General features: G+C 48.5%; 1 protein-coding gene across 1 annotated transcript; it reads left to right on the top strand.

Annotated features, from left to right (window-relative positions):
- Positions 1–4,396: 4,396 nt before the first annotated feature.
- On the top strand, positions 4,397–6,025 carry LOC137824833 (uncharacterized). Its single transcript, XM_068630510.1, has one exon. The coding sequence runs from the start codon at positions 4,397–4,399 to the stop codon at positions 6,023–6,025; it is 1,629 nt and encodes a 542-aa protein (XP_068486611.1).
- Positions 6,026–14,188: the final 8,163 nt, after the last annotated feature.

Raw genomic sequence — 14,188 nt, 5'->3', positions numbered from 1 at the left:
TCCAGACAAAAGAGCACTCCGTACCGCTAAAGGTACAGACAGGCGCAGCCAAGCGCAGACATGCGCAGACTCTCACGCTCCCCATTGCTGATTCTGAAGGTACGCTTTCTCTGAAAAGCACGACAGGGTTCTGACACATGCCAGAAAAGCATAACAGAATTCTGTTATGCCCAGAAGCAGGGAAAGAGAGATAAAAGGCAGAATCAGAGTGAGAGTGAGAGTGAGGGGGTAGAGAAAAAACAGAGTGCAAGTTTTTCTCACACACACATTTTTACTAAGTTTCCAGTTTCTGGTGGTTCTGTTGAACTAACTTGATCGTCGGAGTGCAAACGGCCGCTAGAGGCGCCGTCTGTGTATTTTGCAGGTCACACTTTGAAGACATCTGAGAGAGAGAGAGTTCAGAAGGTGATTCTTCAGGAGACGCAGTCGCGAAGACAGGGCAGAAAGTGTTACGAAGCGATTCACCCACGTTCAAGTTGCCGGTAGGATCACGTCCTGAACGAGTTCAGGTATGGCGTGAAGGGTGAAAGAGGTTTAAGAGATAGCTAAGGTAGGTTCAAAGAGAACACCTCGCTATCCAGTTCTTTGTTTTGAAACTCAGGGAGGTAGAGAAGGATCCGAAAGACGCCTCTACCCCCCAGATGAGGGAACAATAGTCAGGTGATGAAGGCAAAGAAAGCTTACATCGCCAGAACCCTATGGCGATAAGAAGAATTCCAGGCGATGACGAGGGTAAAGGCTAACCTTGCCGGGCAGATCAGGTAAACTGTATTGTGATACAAGTTTAAGTTAAAACCTGCTGCCTAGTAAGTAACTTATTGCCTTAAGTTTGCGAGTTGTGTTAAATGTCATCGTTTGAGAGTTAATAGTTGCTCAAATTTTACTTTGAGTTAACAGTTTGATAAATTGTTATAAGATTAATAGTTTGCTCGAGTTCAAAGCAGTGAGTGAACGGTTAAGCCCGAGGAATTGCTAAGTTAATTTGTTTAAGCGAGTTCTACCGGTTATGTTGGTTAATCACATAGCGAGTAAGAGGTGTTTGAGGCACGATATTAGAAAACAACATCTTAAGCAGAAGAAGTTATATAAGGCAATATCATTTCAAGTACATACGAAGAAGAATTACATATAAAGTTCTCACAAACAGAAATAAGCGCCAAGTTTCAAAAAACAAGATGATGGAGGGAGGCGATTAATCTTCAGAGGGCACGATCTTCCCATCCACCACCTCGTTGCAGATTGATACCATGGAGAGATCGAGCTCGGGATATTGGCACGAGACTTGCTCCAAAGCGGCGTCGAACCCGGCGGAAAGGACTTGGGCGGAGCTTTGCTCGAGCTCTTGAGCTTGTTTCTTCAGCACGTCAGTTTGTTTCTTCAGCTCTTCGGTTTCTTCACGAGCTCGAGCAAGTTCCTCAGCAGCCTTTTTGTTTTCCTCCCGAGCCTGGGCCAGCTCTGCAGCGATCTTCGTGGCCTCCTCTCGAGCTTTGGCGAGCTCAGCCACAGTGTCGTCCCTCTCCTTTTCTACTTTCCCGAGGAGCACCTCCCGATCTGCTAACCTCTTTTAAAGGTTTTCCACCTTGGTCACATCCGCTTTCATTGCAGCCTCCAAGTTGGCCACCTTGAGCCTGTAAGGTACAAGCTTGCTCTCCAGCTCGATTTTCTCTTGGGCTTGGAGGTGCAGTTTTTGGCACAGATCGGAGGCCTCCTTGCGCGCGCCTCTTAGTTCAGCATCCATGGCGTTCTCCAGCCTTGAATGGTCAATTTCCGCCATCATCAGATTGCAAGAGAGCTTCTCCGCCTCCATCCTTATCAGGCGGTTTGACTCCTTAAGCGCTGCATTCTCATCTTGGAGCTTGTTGTTCGATTTCTTCAAAGCCTTTGATATAATTGAGGGGAGATCCTCTGCCATCATCTTCAGCTTGGTTGTGAAGGGTCCCCAAACCTCTTCGATGGAGGATGGGAGGCTCGAGGTTGTTGCTGGAGGAGGCGCTGGGGGAGCTTGGTGCTGACTTTCACCACCACCCTCTTGAGTTTGAAGGGCGAGGGGGGCTTCTTGGCGTGGTGGTGAAGTCGGAGACTCAGTTATCAAAATTGGCGAGTTATGGCCACCCTCATCTCCTCCTGGTGCAGCCCCAGTAATGGAGTTGGTTGAAGGAGGACCCTCTCCAGCAGATACAAATGGCGTGGAGGCGCTTGGAGGATTCTCAATGAAGTTTGGGTCGCTGCTTTCAACCACGGGGGGTGCGACGGCCAAGGGAGTTGCTTGGACTGGTTGTGTTGGAGCTAGAGGTGAGGGCGGTGTTGGAGTTGGGAGTGCAGGTGGTGAAGAGGGAGCCACCCTTGTTCTTTTGGTGACAAGGCCATCTTCAGTCGCCTCATCATCCTCTTCTTCTTGTACCACTTGAGGAGTTTTCCTCTTTGATTTCCTCAGGACAAGCTTTTTTCTTTGTGGGGCGGGTAGTGCCCCCGAAGGAGGTGGACCTTGGGGAGGAGTTCTGCCCTGAGCAACGGCGATCTCCACTACCGAGTTGGGCACGGTTTGGGAGCCCGTCGCCAGCTTGTGAGATCGGGCGATCGCCCTCAGTTCAGCTAGTTTACCTTTTCCCAACATGAAGTCTGCACAGGGTAGAAAATAGATGAGTAAGCACAAAAGCATAAGCAAGATATACAAGTATATGCACGTAGGAATAACGCAAGCAAGTGGCACATGGATTCAAAATCAAGACCAATATAGAACAAGCAGAACGCCAAAGGATGGAATGGTAGAAACGCTAAGTTGGTTCCAACACAAAACAAGAGTGTTGGTGCTGGGGTAGGGGCTGACCTATGTGAGCTTCAAGTTGGCCCTTGGAGAACTCGAAGGAGATGATTGAGGCGGTAGGGAAGGTGATGTTGGCAGCTGCTACGCTCTTCCAGAAAAGGCAAAGATCTTTGTCTAGCTCGCCCATGTTGTCGGGACTCCTTGGCCTCCTGAAGCATTCCTTGGAGTCTTTGTTCCCCTTGTGTACCCAGTACAAGGGGAAACCGTCGAGTAGTGAGGGGTCTTGCTCGTTTGGGCGCACCTTGATGAACTTTCCTTTCCAGTCTTTGTAAGATTGCTGGAAGATTGAGAGGATTGACCTCCCAGCAATCCCGTTTAAGCTAATCCAAAGGCGGTCTCCGGGATTCTTAGCCTCCAACAGGAAAAGAAAGACATCTACTGAAGCCGGTTAGCAGCTCTCTCTCGAAGCGAGTAAAGGGAAGTCTGAGCTTCACTTTTGTACCGACCAGGTCATCGGGTATGATGACATGGACAAGAGAGAGGTAGGTAGTCAAGAAGTCAACACAGTCGACGTATGTAAGGGCGGCGTGCTCTACCACTAAGTAAGTCGGTTATCGCCGAGATGTGTCACCACCAAGATCATCGCCCATCGCCTAAGTAAGACACCGCCTAGGCAAGACATCGCCTAAAAAATCAACCCGCATGACGTAAGCATTTCACAAAGAGAGGGCCCACACGAGGGGTAACCCTAAGTTGGGCAGCGACGCTGTGGGTCCCTGTGTACAGAATAAGTGATCAAGTCAAAGGGGCGCGTGGTAATGCCCACGTGCTCATTGAAGGTATCCAGGGAAGGCTGCATGCATAACACGTGTCCAATTAGGGGATTCGAACGGAATGATGGCGCGATAAATGCAGCACTCAAGTTAGAGCCCAAGGGGCCATGAGGTTATACATTGCACTCCAAGATAAGGGAAGTCCATGGGCCAGATACGCTAAGATCCTAAAGATAGCGGCGCAAGGACCTTCTCCAAGGAACCCTAGTTTTCACTTATATATAGGGCGCAAATAAGCCGTAGAGAGGTATGTTTTTCAGTTCACAGTTATACGAGTTTTAACCTAGTTTTCCCAGAGAGACATACAGAGCAAAACCCTAATTGTTCTTGACGGCACATTCGCTGAGAGCACAAGACAATTAGGGTAGCACAGTTTTAGCCATACAGTTTCAGTCATTGAGATAATCATACAGTTTCTAGTATTTGGTGTTTTCTCGCTAGCTGACTTGATCGTCGGAGTGCAAACGGCCGCGAGGGCGCCCCTTTGTTCTTCTTTTTTCAGGTACTGTTAGACGAAGCAAAACGAAGGTGCCCTAACTCGTTAAAACAAGCCACACATAAAGACGACCCAGGTCAACCGGCCGGAACATCTGGCGCCCACCGTGGGGCCGATATAAACATCGGTTCCACCACACAAGCTTTCAGTTCGAGATTTTCAACACTAAGATAAGTTGAGAGGATCCCTGGAGAGCCATGGCCACTCGACCAGCACGCGGTAGAAGTGAAGAGATGACCCTACAGCAGCTCATGGGGATGGTGCACGGGCTACAAGACGCAGTGGCCGCCTCGAAAGTAGAACATGAACGCATGCAGGCAGAGATGGCGGGGCAGAGACGAACCGGAGGCTACATCCCCACCCAGGGAATTCACAACACCGTTTTCACAAGCAATCTTGGAGACAGCAATTCCCAACACGTTCACAGGACCCAAAGCGACGTTCACAGGAATGGAGGACCCCGAAGCGCACCTCACGGCGTTCCACACACAGATGTTACTGGTAGGTGGATCGGACGCTGCTAAGTGCAAGCTTTTCATGAGCACCCTGACAGGGATGGCCATGGACTGGTTCATCAGCCTCCCAGAGGGCCACGTCACGTCCTTCGCCCAACTTTCGAAACTATTTAGAGAACAGTACCTAGCCAACAGAACTCCCGCCCCAGTCTCGTACGACCTTTTCGACGTCAAGCAGTTTCAAGGCGAAACCCTAAAGGAATATATAAGCTGCTTCGGGGCACAGGTGGTGAAAGTAGGTACCAAGGAGGAACCCATAATTGTGTACGCGTTCAAGAAGGGAGTGCGCCCCGGATCTTTCAGCAAGATGCTTAACCGCAGTCGCCCCAAAACTTTCGCTGAAATAAGGCGACAAGCGGTGGAACATATTGCCTCAGAAGGTGAAACGTATGAAAAATGTACAACCACTATGCCGGCGCGCCCCAAGGCACAGATACGCACGCAACCTGTCCGAGTTCACCAAGCCGTCACAGAAAGGAAACACTTCGACAGGAAACGCGTTTACGAGCCACGAAGGACTCAACCTAAGAGTCGAGTAGAGGAAGGGAGAGAAGCACGCAAACCGCCAAGACACAATTTCGTGATGGAACTCAAAGATCTGATTGCGATACCCAGCATAGCTGACAGGTTGAGGCCGCCGATTAAAGCTAACAAGGTACTAGGGCCTCGCAAGGAGTCGTGGTGCGAATTCCACGAAGCATTCGGACACCATATCAACAACTGTCTAGCACTTGGCTATCAGTTGGATGAGCTCGTGAAGAGTGGCTTTCTGAAGGATTACTTGATGGAGAAACAGGCGGGACGACCACCAGGCTCGCAAGCGGGGGGCAGTGAGGCACAGCAGCACGAGGCGCCCGTCCTCGGTGAAATCCACACCATAGCTGGTGGGTTCTCGGGTGGCGGATGCACGGCGTCGCAGCGTAAGAAGTATGTGAGGTCCGTAATGGCAGTAGAAGTTTTCAAGGACCATTCACCCGACGTGGACGTCACGTTCACTAGGGAGGACCTCAGGGATGTTGTGCCGCATGACAACGATCCCATTGTGATCTCGCTCATCACGGCAGGAAGAACGGTTTATCGGGTCTTAGTTGACCAAGGGAGCTCGGCAGACGTGATGTTCTGGCCAACCTTCGAAAGATTGCAACTATCCACAGATCAGTTGAGGCCATATGGAGGCTGCTTGTACGGTTTTGCGGGCGACCAAGTCGAAGTCAGAGGGTACATTGAGTTAAGAACAACGTTCACAGATGGGACCGCCTCGCGCACGGAGAAAATCAAATACCTTGTCGTGAACGCCCCTTCAGCATATAATATCCTATTGGGAAGACCAACACTCAATAGGATAGGAGCCGTACCCTCCACGAGGCACATGAAGGTCAAATTACCTTCAATGGAAGGGGTAATTATCACCATCTGATCTGACCAAGAGGAGGCAAAGAGATGTTATGAAAACAGCCTCAAGAACAGGCGATCAGTATGCCACGTGACCACGACACCGCCTCTTGGTGCGAAGGATGCACAAGAAAGCCGACGGGCCATGGATGCGGCGACAGGGGAAACCGCCGTAGGCGACGTGGGTATAGACATAACATCGGGGGCAGCCACCAACGGCGATGTGAACATGGGAGATGTCAGGTTGAAGCCTGAAAACAACGCCGGGGTAGAAGAAGAGGCGAGCTGCCCGGAGGCCGCCAGGGAGTCAAGCATTGTGAGAGCATTACTCGCTAGCGAAAGGAGACCTCGCTCGGTTGTAGATTGGCTCGAGAGGGAGATCGGCGGTAAAACTTTCAAGTTGGGGAAAAATCTAGACGACGGGACACAGGAACAGATCGCCAAGGTGATAGGCATGCATCTGGACGCGTTCGCGTGGTCTGCCTCGGATATGCCAGGAATAGATCCCGATTTTTTATGTCATCGCTTAGCAATGGACCCCCAAGTCACACCAGTCCGACAAAGAAGAAGAAAATTCAACGAAGAAAGGAGACAGGCGATCAGAGACGAGACGCAAAAACTCCTTGAGGCAGGCAATATCAAGGAGATACAATATCCGGAATGGCTCGCCAATGTTGTATTGGTAAAAAAGAGCAATGGGAAATGGCGAATGTGTGTCGACTTCACAGATCTAAATAAAGCCTGTCCAAAGGATTCCTATCCTTTGCCGAGTATAGACGCCCTAGTGGACAGCGCAGCAGGGTGTAAGTTGTTGAGTTTCTTAGACGCGTTCTCGGGGTACAATCAAATTAAGATGCACCCCATGGACGAGGAAAACACTGCCTTCATGACAGAACAGTCGTGCTATTGCTACAAAGTGATGCCTTTAGGGCTGAAGAACGCGGGAGCCACGTACCAGAGATTGATGGATAAAGTGCTCGCGCCTATGCTTGGGAGAAACGTGCAAGCTTACGTTGACGATATGGTCGTAACATCCTTGGAAAAAAACCAGCATATAGTCGACTTAGAGGAGCTGTTCGTTACGATAGCCAAATACAAGCTAAAGCTGAACCCCGAGAAGTGCATTTTCGGTGTGGAAGCGGGAAAATTCTTAGGTTTTCTCTTGACCGAAAGAGGAATCGAGGCAAACCCTGACAAGTGTGCGGCCATTTTGGCAATGAGGAGTCCTGCTACGGTGAAAGAAGTGCAGTAGCTCACGGGTCGGATGGCCGCCCTGTCGCGATTCGTGTCTGCCAGTGGGGAGAGGGGTCACCCATATTTCCAGTGCTTGAAAAGGAACAATAGATTTGTCTGGACGAAAGAGTGCGAAGAGGCTTTCGTAAAACTCAAAGAATACCTGGCAAGCCCGCCGGTCCTGTGCAAACCCCAAGTAGGAGCGCCCCTCAGATTATACTTCGCCGTAATCGAGAAGGCGCTGAGTGCGGTGCTCGTCCAAGATCAAGATCAAATTCAGAAACCCGTTTATTTTGTCAGCAAGGTATTGCGGGGCCCAGAGGTGAGATATCAGGCTTTGGAGAAAGCAACATTGGCAGTAGTGTTTTCGGCGAGGAGGTTGCGCCACTACTTCCAAAGTTTTACAGTGTTGGTGATGACCGACTTACCTATCCAGAAGGTCCTGAAGAAACCAGATGTGGCTGGAAGAATGGTAAAATGGGCGGTAGAGTTGTCGGAGTTCGACATCAAGTATGAGCCCCGGGGACCGATCAAGGGTCAAATCTTCGCTGACTTCGTGGTCGAATTATCTTCTGAAACAGTGCAAAGCACCGAGGATGGTTTTCGTTGGGTACTCTCAGTGGACGGATCCTCTAACCAGTTAGGCAATGGGGCCGGGATAATTCTGGAAGGACCCAACGACGTGTTGATAGAACAATCCCTAAAATTCGCCTTTAATGCCAGCAACAACCAGGCGGAATACGAGGCTCTGATCGCTGGCGTTTTGTTGGCAAAGGAGATGGGAGCAAGGGTGCTGTTGGCCAAAAGCGATTCATTGCTAATCACAGGCCAAGTGATCGGCGAGTTCCAGGCTAAAGATCCGCAGATGGCAGCTTATCTGGAGTATGTGCAGGAGTTGAGGAAGTCTTTTGTTTCGTTCGAAGTAGTGCATGTGCCAAGGGAGCAGAACGCCCGGGCCGACTTGCTAGCAAAGCTCGCTAGTTCGGGCAAGGGGGGCAGGCAGAGGACCGTCATACAAGAGACCCTGAGGACACCTCGAGCGTTCGTGGCAGACCACCAAGTTCTCCAAATCTGCAAGTCAAAGGAAGGGATAGCAAGAAGTCATAAATCCCTTTCTCAGGAGACCTTGAGAACGCCAAGGGTTAGAGCGCATCCAGTGGGGGAGATAAAAGTGACGCAAGTTTGCGCCATCCATGAGCCGGACACATGGATCACGCCATATCAGCGATACATCGCAGATGGCTTACTCCCAATGGACTCGGCGGAAGCTAGGAAGGTAAAAAGGAACTCCAGCAAGTTCACCCTCATCGATGGTGAGTTGTACAGGTTTGGGTTCACACACCCTCTTTTAGTATGTGTGCATGGAGAGAGGTGCACGAGAATTATGACCGAGCTTCATGAAGGGATTTGCCGGAGTCACATCAGAGGTCGAGCCTTGGCAACAAGAATCATCCGCGCGGGTTATTATTGGCCGACAATGAGAGAAGACTGCAAGAGATATGCCCAACGTTGCAAGCAGTGCCAGGAGCACGCCGATTGGCACAAGGCGCCTCCGGAAGAGTTGAAATCAATCTACAGTCCCTGGCCTTTCCACACCTGGGAATCGATATCCTGGGACCCTTCCCATTGGCGATTAGGAAGATGAAGTATTTGGTTGTGGCAGTCGAATACTTCACGAAGTGGATTGAAGCAGAACCAGTAGCCCAGATCACAGCGCACAAGATACAGAACTTCGTATGGAAGAATATTGTGTGTCGCTTCGGTGTGCCAAAGCGTTTGGTGTCGGATAATGGGACTCAGTTCGCAAGTCACCTGCTGAAGAAGCTATGCGAGGCCGTTGGAACTCAACAGGTGTTCGCTTCTGTGGAACACCCGCAAACGAATGGGCAGGTGGAGTCGGCTAATCGGGTTTTACTAAGAGGTTTGAAGAGGAGATTGGAGAAGGCCAAAGGGTCTTGGGCTGAGGAAGTTCCCTGTATAATATGGGCATATCACACCACTGAACAGTCAGGAACCCACGAAACCCCGTTCAGCTTGGTGTACGGGTGCGATGCTATGATCCCAATTGAAATCCAGGAAAGCTCGCCGAGATTCCAAAACTTCGTGGCAAAAGACTCGAATGCAGAAAGGAGGATGAACTTAGACTTGTTGGATGAGGTCAGGGAGGAGGCAAGGGTAAAGGCCGAGGCGATAAAGAGAAGAGTCGAGTGCAAGTACAATTCTAAGGTAAGGCCAAGACAGTTCAGAGATGGCGACCTGGTAATGAGGAAGGCCCACCTGTACGAGATGCAGAACAAATTGTCACCCAAATGGACGGGACCGTTTAGAATAACCGAAGCACTCGGGAACGGCGCCTATCGTTTGGAAACACTGGAGGGAGGGGCGATTCCTCGCACTTGGAACGCTACCCACCTCAAGTTTTATTACAGTTGAAACATTGTAAGTAGCAGTTAACTCGAACAGTCAAGTGAAAACAGTTTTTTAAGGTGGCGCTCTTTTTCCCCGAGAAGGGTTTTTTAATGAGGCCACCCAATAAAGAAAGTTCGAGTTTATCAAAGTTTTCCCAGTTATTGAGCTTGCATGATTATCATTTTAAACAATTTATCAAAGTTTCCCAGTTATTGAGTTTGCATGTTTGTCATTTTAAGTTTTCGAACAGAAGACTTTGTCGTCCTTGTGTAATTTAGGGCAGATTCAGATCGCATGCATTCAGTCCAAGTTTTAAGTCCTCATCGCTGCTTGGCGATTGGAGGCAAAGGTTATGTTTTAAGTCCTCATCGCTGTTTTTTAAGTCCCCATCGCCACCCAGCAATCAGAGGCAAAAGTATAAAGTTTTTCAAGTCCCCATCGCCACCCAGCGATCGGAGGCACGAGTATAAAGTTTTTAAGTCCCCTTCGCCACCCAGCGATCGGAGGCACAAGTATAAAGTTTTTAAGTCCTTGTCGCCACCTGGCAATCGGAGGTGAAAGCTAAGTTTAAGTCCTACTGGCCTAGAACGAGTATAGGCGAGAACAGAATAAAAAGTCCTACTCGCCTAGAACGAGTATAGGCGAGAACAGAATAAAAAGTCCTACTCGCCTAGAACGAGTTTAGGCGAGAACAGATTAAGAAGTCCTGCTCGCCAAGAACGAGTATAGGCGAGTGTTCAGAGCAAGATGACAGGTATGTCCAGTATGAGTTAAAATCCGGGCGCCTAGTCCTTGAGCAGGGGTTAAGGGATTCCTTTGGGACGCCCCCTCCTCAAGTATGAATAGCTAGCCCCGGTACCAGAGAAAGTCCTCCTCACCCTCGAGTGAGTTCAGGCAAGATAAGGTTAAAAGCCCTCAGTGCATCCAGGGAAAAGGTAGCCCCTGGGCAATGTTGAGGCACCAGAGAAAGTCCTCCTCACCCTCGAGTGAGTTCAGGCAAGATAAGGTTAAAAGCCCTCAGTGCATCCAGGGAAAAGGTAGCCCCTGGGCAATGTTGAGGCACCAGAGAAAGTCCTCCTCACCCTCGAGTGAGTTCGGGCAAGATAAGGTTAAATGCCCTCAGTGCATCCAGGGAAAAGGTAGCCCCTGGGCAATGTTGAGGCACCAGAGAAAGTCCTCCTCACCCTCGAGTGAGTTCAGGCAAGATAAGGTTGAAAGTCCTCAGTGCATCCAGGGAAAAGGTAGCCCCTGGGCAATGTTGAGGCACCAGAGAAAGTCCTCCTCACCCTCGAGTGAGTTCAGGCAAGATAAGGTTGAAAGTCCTCAGTGCATCCAGGGAAAAGGTAGCCCCTGGGCAATGTTGAGGCACCAGAGAAAGTCCTCCTCACCCTCGAGTGAGTTTAGGCAAGATAAGGTTGAAAGTCCTCAGTGCATCCAGGGAAAAGGTAGCCCCTGGGCAATGTTGAGGCACCAGAGAAAGTCCTTCTCACCCTCGAGTGAGTTCAGGCAAGATAAGGTTGAAAGTCCTCAGTGCATCTAGGGAAAAGGTAGCCCCTGGGCAAGCTGAGGCACTAGATAAAGTCCTTCTCGCCGTCGAGCGAGTTCAGGCCAGATAAAGTCCTCCTCGTCCTTGAGTGAGTTTAGGCAAGAACAGGATACAAGACCTCTTTGCTTAAGCAAATGGAGGCAAGTTCGAAAGTTTTAGGTGATGACCTAGAAATACACATGTCACTTGGCAGATCAGGCAAGCGAGATGTCAGATACTAAAAATGACTCCCGCCTACTGCTCAGTAAGTAATTTTGTGTCAAATGTTATTGCTATAGACTAACTGTTTGTTCAAGATAAGTGATTTCCAGGAAATTGAGCATCAGTTTATGCTAAGTTAATTGGGTTGAGTAAAAACCAATCAAGTTATCAGGCGATCGCACAACAGGTAAAAGATAAATCATGAGCATAAGTTGACACGGTTCGAAGAAAGAAGTCATTACAAACAGATTCGTTGCGCATAGACAGAGGTCGAATATTTAAGTCTTTCAGAGTGTTTCTAAAGAAAATGTCAAATGAGAACAAATGAAAACGTTAGTCTGAGGGTACGATTTTGCCGTCTATCACTTCGTGGCAAATTGAGAACTGGGAGACGCCCAAGTCGGGGTAAGCACAAGCGAACTGTTCCAAGGCTGCGCCAAACCCGGAAGTCAGAACGTCCGCGGCGTTGAGGTCGAGTTCTTCACTTCGTCCATTTGGCTTTTCTTTGCTGTTAGAAACATCACATCCCTTAGGAATCCATCTCATAAAACCTTTAGTAAGATAATTTTTTCTAATTTTGCAGAATCTAACAGAGTGGCCTTTCTTCATGCAGTAAAAGCATGTAACAACCGGTTGTTTCGTCTTAACAATCGGTTGTTTTTCTGATTTTCTCAAAAAGCTTTTTGAAAACATATCTTGCTTGTTCTGTGGATTGAAGCCTAAACCAGCCTTTCCAAAAACACAGCTATGAGATGCTAGGACATTCTCAAAGTTTGACTTTCCTTTTGAAAGCTTGTCCACATGTTCAACAAGATAGTGAACTTTTTCTCAAGATTTTCACAATTTGTGCAATTGTGAGTATCACACTTGCAAGAGGCATTTTTCAAATGATTTTCCAATTTTTCAAAATCACTTTTTGCTTTTCTCAGTTCCTCTTCAAGTGATTTAACTTTCTTTTCAAGCCCATTGTTAAGATCTTTCAATCGGTTGTTTGAAAGAACCAATCTATTAGCTTGATCATGTGTTTCTTGAAAAGGTTCAAGCAATTCACTATAGTTTTGTTCATTTAAGGAAGCACACAAACTTACCTCAGTTGAACTGCAAGAATCATCATCATCATCCTCAGCAACTAAGCATATGTTGGCTTTTTCATCTTCACTTGATCAAGAACTTGACGATGACACCTCATTTTCATCCCAAGCAATGTAGGCTCTTTTTGTCTTGCCTTTCTCCTCCTTGTAGCTTGTCTTTTTCTCTTTGCTCTTGTTGGGACAATCTGCCTTTATGTGACCTTGCTCACCACAACCAAAACAAGTATAGTTATTTGAATTAAATTCATTGGGTTTCTTGTTTCCATATCTATCCTTGTTGTTGTCTTTGTTGCGGTTTCTTTTTAGGAATTTGCTGAATTTTCTTGATAGCAAACTAAGATTTTCCTCATCACTTGAATCTTGCTTTCCCTTATGTTTGGATGCTTTCAAGGCTATGCTCCTTGTGTGCTTATCTTCACTCTCTTGAACATTGAGTCTATTCATCTCTAGCTCATGTTCCCTAAGCTTTCCAAACAAAGAGGCAACACTTAATGATGTTAGATCTTTAGATTCGGAAATAGCAGTTACCTTTGGTTGCCATGCTCTATCAAGACATTTCAAGATCTTGATGTTCAGCTCCTCTTTATCGAATGTCTTGTCTAGGCTCATAAGGTGATTGATGATGTGTGTAAACCTTTTTTGTACTTCAGCTATGGTTTCACCTTTAAGCATTCTAAACATCTCATACTCTTGGATGAGAGCATGCTTTCTAGCTCTTTTCACCTCATTTGTTCCTTCATGAGTGACTTCCAAAGAAGTGAACAAAGGGGCGCCCTCGCGGCCGTTTGCACTCCGACGATCAAGTCAGCTGGCAAGAAACATCAAAGGTGACACACCCTCCGAAGGTGGTCGAAAATAACTGTGTTGGAATACTAAAACTGGGTTGCCCTAATTACCTTGTGCTCACAGTGGGTGCGCAGCAGAAAGCAACTAGGGTTTTTGTTCTGTGTAGACTGCAAGAATTCGGTTAAAACTTGGATCCCTTTCGAACGTCCCAAGGTCCCCTTTTATACACCTCTCGCATTTAAAACGCGTTAAGCGCATTGAAAGCGTATAAAAATATTCCTTGGAACGTTCGAATCTTAACTGACTTAGCGCGTACCTTGGCAAGCTTTCACTGAAACATTTAATGAGCACGTGCTAATTGCCACGTATCCTTCTGACTTGATCGTTACTCTGTGCGGAGGGCCTTACAGCGCCGTAACCCAGCCTAGGGTTAATCCATTGTGTGAGTCTTCCTTCCTTGAAGTGCATCTGGCGCGTGGGGTGACTTTCTGGGCGCCAGCTCATGCGCCCCGAGCTTGAGTCACTTGCCCTGGGGGCGTATCTACCTTTCTCTCGTACCATGCACGTGGTTCTCCGCTGGTCGTGGCCCTCTCATGGGTCGTATTTGTCCCAGGGTCTCCCAGCAGTGGCGTGGATACTTCACGAGTCAGTTACCCCCTACTGGTACTAGAACTTATGGCCCTGAGGCCACCTTTCTCTTTCCTTTGTTACTGTTCTGAACTATCGTGGCCCGAAGCCTCCTTGCGATGTCTTAGCTTGGTGCTTTGTCTTGGCGACGCCTTAACCCGGCGACGCCTTTACTTGGAGATGCTTTATCCTGGCGACGCCTTTCTTAGGCGACGCCTTAGCAAGGCGACGCTCCCTATTGGCGACGCATTAACCCGGCGATGCCTCCGGTGGTCAATCTGTTGACTTTCTTCCT

Source organism: Phaseolus vulgaris, chromosome 8, assembly GCF_000499845.2.
Source record: "Phaseolus vulgaris cultivar G19833 chromosome 8, P. vulgaris v2.0, whole genome shotgun sequence".
Taxonomy (NCBI): domain Eukaryota; kingdom Viridiplantae; phylum Streptophyta; class Magnoliopsida; order Fabales; family Fabaceae; genus Phaseolus; species Phaseolus vulgaris.
The sequence above is the reverse complement of the archived record's forward strand: the minus strand, read 5'-3'. Positions and strand labels throughout refer to the sequence as shown.